The sequence below is a fragment of the Lathamus discolor genome, chromosome 21 (assembly GCF_037157495.1).
Source record: "Lathamus discolor isolate bLatDis1 chromosome 21, bLatDis1.hap1, whole genome shotgun sequence".
In the NCBI taxonomy this organism is placed as follows: Eukaryota; Metazoa; Chordata; class Aves; order Psittaciformes; family Psittacidae; genus Lathamus; species Lathamus discolor.
In genome coordinates this window covers 707,709-722,785 of record NC_088904.1, presented here as the reverse complement: position 1 = coordinate 722,785, position 15,077 = coordinate 707,709, and the positions used below count along the sequence as shown (strand labels likewise).

The 15,077-nt window shown below is 43.8% G+C and overlaps 1 protein-coding gene across 2 annotated transcripts in view; it reads right to left on the bottom strand.

The window, feature by feature from the left end:
- KDM4B (lysine demethylase 4B) overlaps positions 1-15,077 on the bottom strand; it is a 78,173-nt gene that overhangs the window by 60,372 nt on the left and 2,724 nt on the right. For both annotated transcript variants that reach the window (XM_065699604.1, XM_065699605.1), the window contains exons 2-5: positions 4,815-4,977; positions 2,700-2,875; positions 2,306-2,420; positions 1,003-1,196 (exon numbers count right to left, since the gene is read on the bottom strand). In XM_065699604.1, the coding sequence (XP_065555676.1) occupies positions 1,003-1,196; positions 2,306-2,420; positions 2,700-2,875; positions 4,815-4,955 (626 nt within the window). In that variant the 5' untranslated portion in view covers positions 4,956-4,977. The remainder of the gene's footprint in view (positions 1-1,002; positions 1,197-2,305; positions 2,421-2,699; positions 2,876-4,814; positions 4,978-15,077) is intronic.

Sequence of the window (15,077 nt, the reverse complement as noted above, 5' to 3'; positions counted from 1 at the left end):
GGAAAGATTGTTAAAGTTCACATGAAGACTAGGGTTGAATAGACAGATTCAGCCCCTCCTTTTCTAGGCTGTAAAAGAACACTACATCCATTCATTACAGTCTCTTTGCTGTTGGTAGCTCTTATGTGCCCACAGGCACTAAGAGCCTGGAGATACTTGGTGTCACTGGGGACTCATACTGCAGGGACATGGAAGGTTCTTGTCTGCCTCTGCCAGGGCACAGTGACAGCAGCTTCCCAGCGACATTTAAGCTCCAATTTGCACATAAATGTCAATATTTATTAGTCACATCAAGATCTTCAGCAAAGCTCTTCTGGGTTGCTAAGTCTCTGTGGTTATGCTTTTAAGTAGGAGGCTTGAGAAAGAACACCACCAGCTCTTGGAAACTTACCCCAGATTCCTCAGGTTCTTCATTTCACTCTTATCTGTTGATTACTTTTGTGAAAAGTCCTTTCAAACCAGTCTACGCAGAGGGAGGAAAAATGCTTCCCAGCGTTCTAAGAATTGACCTTGAAAAAGTAACCATGTGACTCACCTTGTCCTTGGGAGTTGTAAGCACATTTAAATCCTGGAAGTTTTAAAGTAACAGATGTTTCCTGCCTACAGCTCAATGCAGAACAACAGACCTTCACTATTAAAGTGCACCTGAAGCATCCCCATATTCCCATCACCATTTGCTCTCCCACATTAGTGGAAGTGCTCTCCTGTGCATTACTTCGCAAAAATCCCTGAGATGCTGAAATCTGGTTTTACCTGTGAAGTCAACAAGTCCCCCTAATTCTGCTCCTTTCTAGAAAGGTGGGAATTAGGTCTCTGAGCAAGTTAGCATGAAAGGAAGTAAAATTCCTTTCAATTGTAGAATAGGAAAGGAGAAAAAAAAAATGGGAAGAGAGAGATCAGATTGATGGAAACAGGTGGACTTGAAAAAAGAGATACTGCAGTGGTCTCAAAGTAGAGGGTAAAGGTACATAACCACCATCTGTTTAGTACTCTGTCACTTACCAGGATTTTGGCTCCCCAAAATGCAAGTAGTTGATGCTGTAGAGATCCATGTCCTCGGTATGCCAAGCAAATGTTGTCTTCCACATCCCAAAGTAGAGGTAGGGAGTGTTTACACCTTCTATGATAATGCCACACTCATGTTCCACCATATCTAAGAGGGTGTTCAGATTGCCAATATTCCACTCTTCCACATCCTGTAATTCAAAAGAAATGTTTTGTACTGGAACATATCAGAACTTGCTATAACTGAGTAATAGCCACAGCTTCCTTCCAGTGCCTTAAAATGGGGACAACCTGATGTTATCTACACTAAGTTAATCCCATCTGCTTCCAAAAAGCCTACTTTTAATGCTCAGCAATAACCAGGAAAAGGATGTGCTACCAGCACTTTGCGGCAAAGGGATGACTGCTGGCTTCTCACTCTCTGAAGAGGCACTTGTACTATGTGATATCCTACCATTAAGTAACCATTCTACTAATAAATACAAGATAAAGCAGAGGTAAAAGACACTTCTCTCAATGACATATTCCATCCAGACGTTCTTCATTTGATGAACACTTATCAGCTGATGAGAAACACTAGACTTCAATGCGACCAAAGTGGCAGAAGCCTCTGCAAAATCTTTAACCTTGAGATTGCTTGAAGAGTAATACAATCTCCAAAAGGAAACTAAGAGTCACCTTCACACCCCTTTTCCCCAGTGTCCTTAATATGCACGCAAGTATGTGAGCAATCCCAGCTTCGTCCTGCTGGCTGGAGTAACTGCAAGACAGTGAAACTCAAGCTGCTCAGTCTTGACGCTGTCTAAATTAACCTGAAGGGGGACAGGGAGGAAAGGGCTGCAGAAAGGAAGCAGCTGAAAAGCAAGATGCAAAGTGAGGTGATGCAGAAGGAGAATGTCTTCCATGACACTCACACCTCAATGCTTGCACCAACAGCGAACATTCTTTACATGTGACTGGTAATTCTGTCCTTTAATATCTGCTTACAGGAACTTAAGGAAGCACAATGTACGTTCAATCCATTGCAAAAGCTGCTTCTCCTAAAGCCTGCATTGGTGTCCAGTTCTGTCACCTTCCCTGACACATTCTATTCCCTTTAAAAACAAAGGGTGAAAAAAAACCTAGTATGATAAAGATCGGGATCAAGGTGAGAAGTTTAGTCACCCCTTGGTAATGAGGGAAAAATAAAGATATCTGCTTAAGGTTTCTAAGCTCTGAATTACTGTTCCTAGAGGAGAGAAAAGCAATAATAAGGAAGTCAGTGTCCATATTTAAAATAAATGAGGAACATTCCACTTACGGCATCATACAGTGAGCCACTGATATCAGCCCCATAAATTGGCGAGACAAATGTGAGATTCTTCCAGTATTTGCGCTCTAAGTCTTCAAAATCTTGATGGCGTGGAGTACAGTACCTGGTAAGGACATGGAAAAGATAAGGATGCAAGAACCCCTCAGGGATGCTCATCACAGACAGACAAATGACTGAAAAGTCATTCCCTTCAGGCAGATTTAAGCTACACCAAAAGCCACCAGGTTACAAACTTATTTGAGATTCTGGATGTAACCTTCCAAGAGAAAGCAGTTTCCTCCCAAATGCTTCCTCTTTAACAAGGCTGCATTTGCTTTTCAGCTTGTTTCTAGAAAGAAAGGCTTTCCATATAACTCCTCCCCATCATCTGACACCAACATACTTCTCGCTGTTAGCCAGACGCCGGTACTCTCCCACAGTCATCGGTTTCTTCTGTATATTATACTGGGTGAACAACCCCGACTGCCCAGTAACAACCTGCTGAATAGGAGCTGGGATAATCATGTCATCTATGTCATCATAGGTTTTCCGAGGCTTCCATTCCTTGGGAGGAATCACCTGGAATTTCAGGGGAAACAAACAACAAAATTACTTGATGTTCACAACAGGCACACACAATTCTCCTGAAGAAGCTGTGGGAGTGGACGGGATTTCATCCCACTGCTGCAGGTTATCAGGTAACAGCAGCAGCTCAAATAACCAGCACAGATGATGAGCCAACTGTTCTGCATCTGCTGAGGCACAGGACTGGCTGACATAGAGGGCTGCCAGCCTGCCTGCTAGCAGAAGAGTTGCACAAGACAGCCAGTGAGGATAGAAAGAGGTAGAGTTATAATAAGGAAGCGTGCTGCATGCTGGAAGGACAGCACATGCTCCCCCTCCAGATGGAATTCCTTGCTCACCTACCATTCCACAAAGCCGCATGAAGACTCCAGCAGCATGTTGCATCTCTACAAGTCCATAACCTTTGACAGTAGTGTAAGCAACTATTCCACCTACAAGATCACTTACCTGAGGGTTTTCTTGAGGGGGTAGTGCTTTTGGTTTGGTTGGGGTTTTATTTAACTAGGAAGGCCAAATTCTTGTTGCATTATTAATTGATGTTTCTGTATTTGTAAGTGACATATCAGGGACCAACTCCTTCAATGAAAAGGGGTAAGGGCTAGCGAAGAACAAAAGAAAACCAAGGGGAACATGTCCAGAATTCTTTCCTCACGCTCAGAGGCTGCACAAAAAGCAACCACCCTGCTGCAAAGCAGTCCCAAATCTGGAAGAAAAAGCTGTAATTTTAAACAGAAGAGCTGCCAACAATTCTAGGCTCAAGATCAGAGAACAATCACTGGGACATTCAGCAGGCATGTGCAGTGACAAAGTACAATGTCTGCAATCTAATTTGGTGGAAGGGTCAGCCAAAAAAAGTTACGGGAACTGGAGACAAGTTATTGATTTTGTGGGCATGGTTCCCCCAGGCTACGATGAGCTCGACTTCCATTACAAGGCTCCAAAATGCAGTTGCAAGAGACAGTGACAAAAATTACCTTGAAATGCTCAGATTTAGTCCTACAAGTAGAGCAATTTCTTTACAACATCTGGAATTTACCAACAGCCATCATTAAAATTATCTACCCTGGCAGGCTCCTGGAATGTAATTGCTGGTACACTTGAGTGGACAAGGAAACGTTTCACAGAGAGCTTTTATCAATACCCAGCTCTATTTAGAACTGTAACATAAACAGTAATTGACCTATGGGTTAGAAAAAATGAAATTATTTCATGCCTAACAGCTTTATTCCTCTGCTGTGCCTTATTAAGCTCTGCTAAATACCATTTGTAACAACTGCCTTGTCAGAACAACTCTTCTCCCTCAACCCATGGTGCAACATGGCTCGGCCACAAAAACACTCTTTCTAATCAGTTAGTCCTGATTTTTTCCAAGCAGTTGTATGTCAAGCACTGGAACTGAGAAACTCCACATGAAGAGTTCTCAAAAAGCTTCATCAGTGTAAAGATGTGGATGGGAAGGAAGGAGACAGATGGTTTAGAGCTGGCTGGAGAACCGCTTCCTGAAGGTCAAAAAGGCTTTCAGGCATTTATTAGGGAATCACACACACGCAGAGGACTGAAAACCTCCCACCTCCAGTCCTTGAGAACCATGGCTACTGCTATCAGTGTCCTCAGCAACAGGAGGACACAGAAATACCCTTAACCCATTGCTGCAGGGGCTGGGAATGTGACGTTTTCTATTCAGGGATCAGGAAAAGCCATCCTGCAAATAAACCCTTCTTTAACTCTTAGGCAAGGCCTGGAACTCCTCTTTCCTCTCTCAATAAACCAAGACACAGGTTACAAGTCTGATTTTCAAGAACAAGCTCTGCGTGATACCATGAAAGCAGAAACTGCTTCTGAGGGATATAACTTCATAGACACCCTACATAAAGCAGAGCCTCGGGAAGGCAGCCTTCAGGAAGCTTTCCACTACCTCAGCTAGGCAACTCACCTTGGCCAGCCCTGCTCGGTGAGCTCCCTGTGATTCCATGTAAGCAATGTACTTCCCAAAGTCCCGGAACTCCTCCAGGGTGGGACGAAAGGTCATGATCTTACATCCAGGGTTCTGAGGGCTCGGCACTTCCGACCCCATGTTTCTGGAACGACGGAATGGCCTGGAGGGGAAGCAAAAAAGGAAGAGAGAGAGAAAGAGGAGAGGCAGAAGAAAACATACTGGTTAAAAAAGTCAGGTTTCTTTCTGCTTCCTTTAACGAATGTCACAGAGGCACGGATGTACTTTCCAATTCTCTCCCCTGCTCCTCCAAGACAGTATTTGTAAGTAGTATCTATTCTAAAATGGGTAAGATGAGCTTTAACAAAAAAACACAGTCTATTTGCTACCAGGTACCTAAGAACGGTCAAGTATCAGCGGCCTCCTGATACCAGCATCATCTGCAAGATCAAACAGAGCCTAAATATAGCTCACAGCCTGAACACTGTCCCCTCCATTCACCATACGAAGCTGTGCCTCAACAGAACAGGGGTCACCAACAACAAACCTCTCACTACCTTCAGCATCTACTCAGTGTGCGAGTGTGGAACTAGTGCCCCTCAGAACCAGAATGCTTCATCCTTTTCTGTATCACAGAATCCCAGCCTGGTTTGGGTTGGAAGGGACCTTAAAGCTCATCCAGCTCCAAACCCCTGCCCCGGCAGGGAACCCCTTCCACTAGAGCAGGGTGCTCCAAGCCCCTGTGTCCAACCTGGCCTTGAGCACTGCCAGGGATGGGGCAGCCACAGCTTCTCTGGGCACCCTCTGCCAGTGCCTCAGCACCCTCATGGTAAAGAACTTCCTTACATCTAACCTGAACTTCCAGTTTCAGTTTAAACCCATCACCCCTTCTCCTACCACTACAGTCACTGATGAAGAGTCCCTCTCTGGCAGGAGAGGAACTATCTAGGTTCAAAAACAACAGCTCTGACCAATATTCCTTTTTTATCCATGTGCTACATAAAAAATTATAAAATTAGGGGGTTTGTTAAAGGTAACATCATTACAGTTTGTATTTGCAGTGAATACAGACGAAACGAAGGGTCAAACAATTCTAAAGGAAATTTAGATGCACAATTTCAAAGCATCTTTCCAGGTGAAGAGCAAAATTGCTCCATTCACATCCCAATTCACAGCAGAAAAAAAGAAACCAACAGCACAATTCAGGGTGGAAGGAGCGGTTTTTAAATGGACCTTCCTAAGTTCTGCTGGAAACTTGGAAGGTAAACCCTTAAAACAAAATGGTTTAACGGCATTTTAGTTGCAAATATAACTACAAAAACATTCTCCATGTCAGAAGAGCAGCCGCAGCACATCCAATATGCTCAAGCTATCACGAGAGGGCAGCACGGGGCTTGTAAGGAATAAAAGGTGCAGCCACACTATGCCAAAACACGAGTTGTAAATCACAAGCAAAGCACGTTTGGGTTTAAATTGATTTCAAACCAGCCAAGAAGTACTCCAGATGCTCTCTCTGTTAGGAAACACAAAACAGAGGAATGGTGCTATCAGTGTTTTAATCAGCGAGTGCGCACACAACTCACCCGTCTCCAGAGAGACATCAGATACTGTACCTGCCCCCTGCAAGTAAAACCAACCTCACACTAAGTGGGAAAGACTCAATACCAACTATTATTACTATTATTTCCAAGGCAAATGAACAGTTTGGACTTGATATTTTAGAAAAGAGAAGATTTTAGGATTCTTCAGAGTTCCTTTCCTTTCAGATCTGTCTCGAAGCAATGGGCTACAGGTCAAAGCCCTTCCCCAGCACAGACTTAAAGCAATTTCATGCAGAAAAATCACAGCATCTCGTGCTCATCCAACCCTTAAGCTCTCATCTTCAGTGTGCCCCTGCCCCAAAGGGATCTACAACCTTGCCAGGCAGAAAAAGACTTGCTCTGTTTCAGGGTCAGCATGTGAAGATAAGAAACAGGCTTCATAAATACCCACAAGAACAAGTCACTTGTTTTGCAGAAAATACAAGAGGAGGAAACAGCGTCTCCCATCCCCAAGACAAACCACAGGAGCTGATAAGCTCCAGGCATCCATTTGCCACAGTTTGTCCTCCAAAATGCTGAAGAAAAGCATTGTTTACCAGGAAAACACAGAGCCATTAGGGTAGGAAGGGAGCTGTGGAGACCATCTAATCCAAGCCCCTGCTGCAGCAGGGCCACCAAATAGAGCTGATCACGGCCATGAGTGGAAAGGAAAAGAGAAGTGACTGGTGGAGAAGTGGGACACACACAGGAACCATCCCCAAACTTTCATTCCAACACTGTCTCACTAAGAATGTTGTGCTATTTATAAACAGGGTCTGGAAATGCCACGAGAGTTCACCCGAGCAGGAAGCCCCGAGTCAGGCTCCACAGCAGCACGGCTGCTCCTGAGGATCTGGCTCAGGGAAAGGAGCTTGAATTCCATCCTGAGGAGGATCTGTGCCAGCACCATCTGCTCCAGGGATGCCTTCCCAGGCTTTGCAGCTTTACCCACAACCAGGGGAAAAAAAGCCAGTAAAACAGTCAAAGCAAGGATTTATCCCATCTTTTCCTCAAGACCATCTCCATCAATTCCAATTTTTATTCAATGAACTGGGAGTAAGTAGCCAAAATACCTGCTATAACAAAGAGGGGGATCGAAAACTACTTCATGCAAAACTTAATAAATTAAAGCACCTACCTGCCCCAGTACAAACTGCGACTTTGGAATGCAGACAGCAAAGAACAACAGATTTTCCCATGTTTAATCCCATCTCTTTATTCTAAGGAACATCTTAACACCTACCTCAGATAACATTTCATGGAATGGTTTGGGTTGGAAGGGGCCTTAAAGATCATCCAGTTCCAACCCCGTGCCACAGGCAGGGACACCTTCCACTAGAGCAGCTTGCTCCAGGAATCCTGCCAAGAATGGGGCACTGAAGCCACACAGAAAGTTTTGGGAGAAAAGAATCCCTTTGCACATCACAGCTCTAACTTATTTTGGATAAACAGTGGCAGGATTTACTCCTTCCTCCTACCCAGCTCCCAGTATCAGAGGGGACGAGGTGAAGCACAGCACTGGAACAAGCCTAGGGCTGCAGCAGCAACCTTCCTTATGGGATTTCCAGGAGACAGCCTCACTAAAACAGTGCCCCAAGAAGCTCACCAGCAGCACTGAGGACTATTTCACAGCAGAATCCAACTCTTCCAAGAACACTGAAAGCATTCTTCACCCACGGCTCTGCAGTGCAGCAGGGTGGATGGTGACGATATGAACAAATCTTCTCTCTTCACTGTTAATACTGAAAGGGATGATTTTGCAGAAAGAATCTAAGCTCCCTATTAGCTCTTGACAAGAAGAATGAAGGTAATTTTCTCAGCTGGACACATTCAGTTTCTTTGTAAGAGAGAGTAACAACCTGAAATATTATGAAAACCTTCTAAACTGCAACCACAGTACGGAAACACTAAACTTGCCTCCAGAGGGATGATCTCGATGGACACAAAGAGCTGAGCTTTTCATTTCAATGACTTTTACATGAGACTTTTTCCTCTAACACTGATGTGAACCAAGACACTTTTGTGACTGAAATCCTACACCTGTTGATTGAAACCTTTGTAGGGCACAGAAAAAGCCCAAGAAACCCAGCAGAGATCAAGGACACATGCTTGCTAAAGGACTTACAGGACTGGGAATCCTTCCTCCAGGAACTTCCAAGTAGTTCCCCGCTGCTCCCCTGCTACTGATCTTGGAAAAGCAGATAACGCCAACTCATTCACCTCTGCTGTTGAGTCAGGGGGTAACCCTGACTAAAGGTAGTGACTATCCGTGGAAATGAACGTGCCAAATCCTGTACCTATGCCCAGGGCACATGGCTGCAGATGTAGAGCCAACTCAACCTGCTGGTTTGCTTTAAAACCTCCGTTATCAATCCGGATTTGAACAGTAAAACCACAGCAGAATTTATGGCAGAGGACTCATTGTGTTTATACAGTAACACTAAAGCCATCTTTAAACTTGCTGAACAAACTTTATATGCTCTCTGGGACTCCGTTTCTTCGATAAACCAGAACACATGCACCTTCAGAGCCCTTTAAAGAAGGCACCAGGTCTAAAGGTAACTACCCAAGAAACATATGCCGAACTGCCACGTACATTACACTGCATACAGCTGGCAGAACCACATCTGAAAGACCTGCTTCTCCAAAAGGTGCAGCTTTCTATCCTCAACCCCACAAAAAAAATATCCTGCTGCCTTTTTGCCCCAAAGGCCTTGAAGCCAGACAATGGAAAGTCAAAAAGATGAAGGGAAATGCCCTTTGGAACACACGCCTATAGCAAAACCAAAGAAAGGAGATGTTCAAAATCTGGTAGATAAAACCACTGCACAGGCAGCAAAAATAACCTTGTAAAAGGATATACAGCACCCACAGCAGCTCCCCAAGATTTCACTTGTGTTGGAAGGGGCTAAAAAGACACATGGAAATACCCTCCCGAGTGTACCATGCAACCTGCTCCCAACTCGGAGCAGCAAATACACACAGTGGCCTGCTTGCGCTGGCGATGGGGACATGTTGGCACCAGCATCACACCCTGCTGAAGGAGGAAGAAGCACAGCCATCAAAATTTCACACAACAAACAAAGCACTGGCTGCAGTTTGAAGCAAGAGGAAATCTCACAGCAGTACCCACTTGGATAGCTCCTGAGCTCCCACCATCGCCATTTGTTCTTCTCCTGTGCCAAATATGATGATACGTGGTGCCATGGTACAAACTGATCAGGGAGATGACTCTGGTTACATGGCTGTGCTTCAGAAGCACAGAGCTGTAGACTTTTCAAGCAGGAGGACAAAGCCACCATCTCAAACCACTGCCTCATGATGCAAAAAGGAAGATTTCAAACATCTGACACTGTTAAAGTCTGAGTGGATTAAAGTCTTCTAGGAGGCAAAGTGGTAACACCATAATCTCTCTTCCCCAAACAAGAAAGCAAGCTTGTTGGCTTCTATGTATCTGGAGTTTGTACATACCTGAAGACTGACAGAGTTCTTCAATCAAATTGCCCTTTTACAGAACTCTGAACCCACAACTCCTAATCTAACCAGTGCAGACAACAAACACCACTGCACTTGTAACACCAGTAAAACCACTGCTAGCAGTTAAGAAAATCAAGTTACACAGCTCATTAATCTACATAAGGACAGTAAATTACACACCGGTGCAGGAGACCATCTAAGGACAACACACACCAAAGCAAGGAAGTGTATTTAGTCCCAGATATTGAAGAGGAGAAAAAGAGGAGATATAATGAGAAGATCTAAATGAAGCACATCTAAATAGCTCAGCTAATAAAAGACATAAAGAAGATGCCGTTTCCAGCACCAAGCACAAAAAGCATTAATATATAACAAATCAGTAATTTCAGTGCTGAAAACCGTAGCTCATTCTTTGGGGAAGAAGTTCTGAGTGCACTCTGCTCCTGATAAGAAGTTGCTATCAGGCAACCAATGGACTGGTTTAATACTTCAGAAAGCTAAAGAGACACGCCAGATGTTAAGCAAGGCTTTTAAACCATAAACCCAAAACTTTCAAACCTCCCTTGTCCTCCAGTTTTCTTGACAACCCTGTGTGTCAGAGCACACTCAAAGCCTGACAGCACTGCGGAACACCACTGAGGAACAATGGCAACAAATCTTGTTTCAACACTCAAACTGTTCAGCCTCCGATCTTCTTCCCTTCCCTGGCAATTCCCCTTGAAAACTCCTGCCTGTTGATCCAAACACATCTAAACCTCCCCTGCCCTTTGAGTGATAACTAGGAAAGAAGAGATTTCACTCATGCTAGGATTCCTCAGCCTAGGGCAGGCTGGGCAGCTCATGAAGATCTCCTCATTACCTGGACATGGTTCCAACCAAGCCAAAGCGACGCGCCTTACTTCAGTGTCACTGAGGAGCCAGCAAACTTCCACGCAGCTCCCACTGTGTCCTCCCAGTAACAACCACGGAATGTTCCAACAAGTTACTGTGCATCCACCATTGTGTCTCCCTGGTAACAGCCATGGAATGTTCCAACAAGTTACTGGGCAACTACTACCATGTCTTCCCTGGTAACCACTGCAGAACATTCCAACACTGGAAATTCATCCTGACCTTGACACTTACCTGTACCCAGAGCTCCTCTGTCGAGCCACAGAGCATTGGCAGGACATCAGCTGCTTTCCCCACAAGTGTGGGCAAAACAACTACTTCAACTAGTGCTTGAAAAACTTAAAACCCAAATAAAGGACTTAAACTTGGCCATTTACCTTACTGTCCTTGATTAAACTGCCAATCAGGTTGGGTTTATGCCCATTCTCAGGGAAATAAGACCAAGTCAGGTACTGATGGAGTGGGAAGAGGCAGAGCACCCTCCATGGCCTGCAGTGACACACACACTAGTCTCAGTCAATGCCACAGCCAAGCAGCCACACAAGAAATGAGGATTTGGGGCCTTTTAGCAAGTTTTTACCTCCCTCTGTTCCTCACCAAAAGGACTGAGAAATGCTTGTGGGGCAAACTTCTGCCTTAGGAACCACATCCCAGGCGCAGGCTGCAGGCTCCCATCAGGATTAATAGAATAGGAAAGCCTGTGAGCTTTGCCCAAGTCTACTGCAAATCTCTGGCAAACTTGAAATGAAAATCAGTTTAGTTTGAGGAAATAAAATCTGATCCTCAACTGAAAATAAAGTTACAAAATTAAAACAAACCCTACAAAATACAGGGTTTTAATGTGCCTGAATAAACTCCTGACTCACTCAGTATTTCTGAGGCATTTCCCATACAGTAAGCTAAGAATCCTGCTAAGGAAAGAATCTTTGAAATTTACTCTTCACTCAGTATTTAACTACTAATATTAATGGAAACCTCCTGTGTTTATTTGAAATGTCATTTTTTTCGTTAATTAGGCTGGAACATTGAGGGCAGATTCTTCTATTTCCATCTACTTCCTTTCTCAGTAAGCCAAGTAATTACACTCCAATTTATATCAAGATTCTCATGGATCCAGCATTAGCAAAAGCTTCTTAGCAGAACAAAAGACAGACTCCTGCACAACACCAAGACCGTACAGAAACAGGCAATTCTATCTTACTAGGTTTAGAGCAGGGTTATGCCTCCCAAGCACAGCTGAGAACTTTCTTTCCCTTGATTCCTGAGAATCAGATTACAGCATTTAGGCAAAGAGAGTGTAAATTTGTGCATTTGCAGATTGTTGTGGTGATGCTCAGGGCACTTTGAAATGACTGGAAGATTACAGCAACAATTTTAAACTATCACCTTTTCCCCCAGAAATATTCATATATTCAATTCGCTCCATTTTTCAGCTCCAAATCGCTTTGAGGTTTGTATATCCCTTCTAGGCTCTAAGTAAACAGAGGAAAGCTCTGAGGAAGAGGAACAGAGAGACAACATTCCCATGCAGGCACAGCAAGTACCCACCAGCCAAGCAGATGAAGATCTACAGTGCCTGGAAGCTGAGAAATTATCTTCTAATAAATGTTACATTCCACGAGGCTTCTCCAGAACTCCAGATTCTCCTCTACTTGAAACCAAGCAGCACATGTAGCTCAAAGTTCTCCCTCTGAACATCCATGTAGCGCAGTTACCCATACAATTCTTCAAACTGAAGCACAATTATTTAGTCACAAACAGCACTTAAAAGCAGAACAAGTGTCTAGATTTAAGAGCAATATATCTGGAGGAAATTAAAACAGTTCATCATTGCCTGAAGCAAGGTAGGCAACAGGCAAAGCCTATTTCTGACTGAATTCAGAATCAATACCCAACTGTCTCTCTCCTCAAATTCAATGTGTCACTGAATAGGAAAGATGAACTCATCCTAAAGCCACACAAATCAGCGTACCACTACTGAGACAGAACCAGGGGGGTTCAGTTTGCTGCATGACACAATAGCTATGTTTACTGTCTTCACTATATTTACTGCAAGGCTATAGAGGTATGAAAAAAGTAATTTAAAAAGCATTTGACCTGGACTGCTGCTTCCCAACAGCTCCACTGTGACTTGGATCTACACCAAACTACTTTGGGTTCACTTTGCCAGAACAGAAAGAACAGCATTTAGGAGCTCACCATTTTGAACTTCAAGACCACAGCAAAAAGGAGGAAACTCCTGCCCAGACCTGGAGCAAATGAGGTAAAAACGTACCTCATTTTGATGAGTTCCTGTTTGGTCTGCACAAGAATTCAAAGTCTCAATCCATGCCATCTGAATCCAGGCAGCAGTGCTGCAAAGTTTACAATATTGGAAAGCAATCCATAGTCTCTTAATGTTATCAGAAAGATGCATGGGAAACCTTGATAACTGCCCTGCTTTGTATGAAAAGGCAATTCCTGTAACCAGATCCATACCTTCATGAGGACTGATCCCCAACAGTCTTCCTCCTGCCAGAACAAACCTGACATAACTCCAGACCTGCAGCAGCTCAACTTCTTCTCTAGATTGCTTCAGCTTTTGGCAAGACAGAATTTGAACAACCTCTGTTGTTGTAAGTGGGCTTGAGCATTCTGCCAACATAAACCTCCAACTCTTGGTTGCAGCTTTTGCACAAGGTGCTTTAGGTCCTGCCTGCAGTGGGTGTGACACACTGACCCAGATTCCAGCTTCAGAGCAGCTGCATTGCCAGAAAGTGAGCTCCTCAGGAGGAGGCTGAGCAAGAGCCAAAGCCAGACAGTGGTGAACAGGACCAAGCAGCAGGACACAGATCTATCTCAGCTGCACCTGTGAGTAACTTACAACTCCTCGTCTAGAACTACAGAGAGAAGTGGGGGGAACCCCACAGGATTGTCAGGCATCTCATACCTCACACCCCAGATCCATTTCACACCTTGTAACCAGAATTACAACAGAAAGGAGTGACAATTTCAAACCAAAATTAAAGCACAGCCTAGGAGAAAACCAAGCGAGTTTCACATCAGCTTCAAGGTAACAAACCATTTTATCTCTTCCTCCCTCAAATTTTTCCAGTTCTTTCCTATGGAAGCTACAGCTCCAAACCTTAACACATGCATCACAGCCAAAGCTGCGCTGCTTGTTTTGCCAACACAGAATTGAGAAGTATGGCAAACTTCATACGAACTCATGTACAACATCAAAACTCACAGAGGCTCACCCAAATCCTCTCCACTACTCCAAATGCTTATCAGAAATTGTAAAGAAATGCCAACTAAGTAAGTTGCAGATTATTTGTGCCATGGCTGAGGTACAAACAGGCTAAGTCAGGATCTTGAACTACACAAAAATACCAGCACAGAATACGAACATGTTCTCCTGTATCAGCAGTCATCTAGTAAGAACATAACTGAGGAACAGCCTCATTTATAAATGAGAATCATTTACTCCATGAAAATATAAATTAGAATAAGCACCTTAATTAAGCCCTGGTAATAAGTGACTGTATTCATAAGTTGTGACAACCCAGACCGTATTTGGTCCAAAACAAAGAGCTTATTAAGCAATGATTAGTTTACTGAAAAACACTGAAAATGAAAAAACACCTTTCTCATCCCACAATGGTTTCATACTGAGAACACAACATTAATACCACTAAACCTATGGAAAATGCCATGATTTCTGCCAACATTTTGCAGCACTTAAGGATTTACGTTTGCTAGTGCAACAAATGGACAAACCAGCTTTGGATTCTGAAATAATGACAAATTATTCGTCCAAACAGTGCCTTGCACAGCCACAGAGAATCCTGATGGCATCCAAATACATTAAGCAAATCCCCCACTTGCAGTGACATATTTAGCTGTCATCCATCTTCGATATTAACAGATGCTATATTGCAAGTAACGCTGCGCATGGCAGCGAAGGGACAGACAGGAACAGGCGTTGCAAATCCCTTCAATGGCACACAGTAAAACATTAGAAAGTGAGTCAGAAAGGGTGGAAAATCCACCAGGCCCCAGATCTTCTCTCCAACCTAGAATTAATTAAAAGGAAATCAAGTTTCTAATTCTTATGGCTGCAAAGAGATTTCCATAAGGTGTGAACTGCTGCATGGCTGGCTCAGCCTGCAGCAAGACAGGGTTATTAATTCTACTTACATGTGAACTTCCCTATTCATCGACATTAGAAGTGAACTTTGAAGGTGAACTACAGCTACCTGAACGCCAATACATTCTTTATTGTATTACAGCTGGACACCTGGGTAGAAGAATAGGTAACTAGTGATAAATGTAC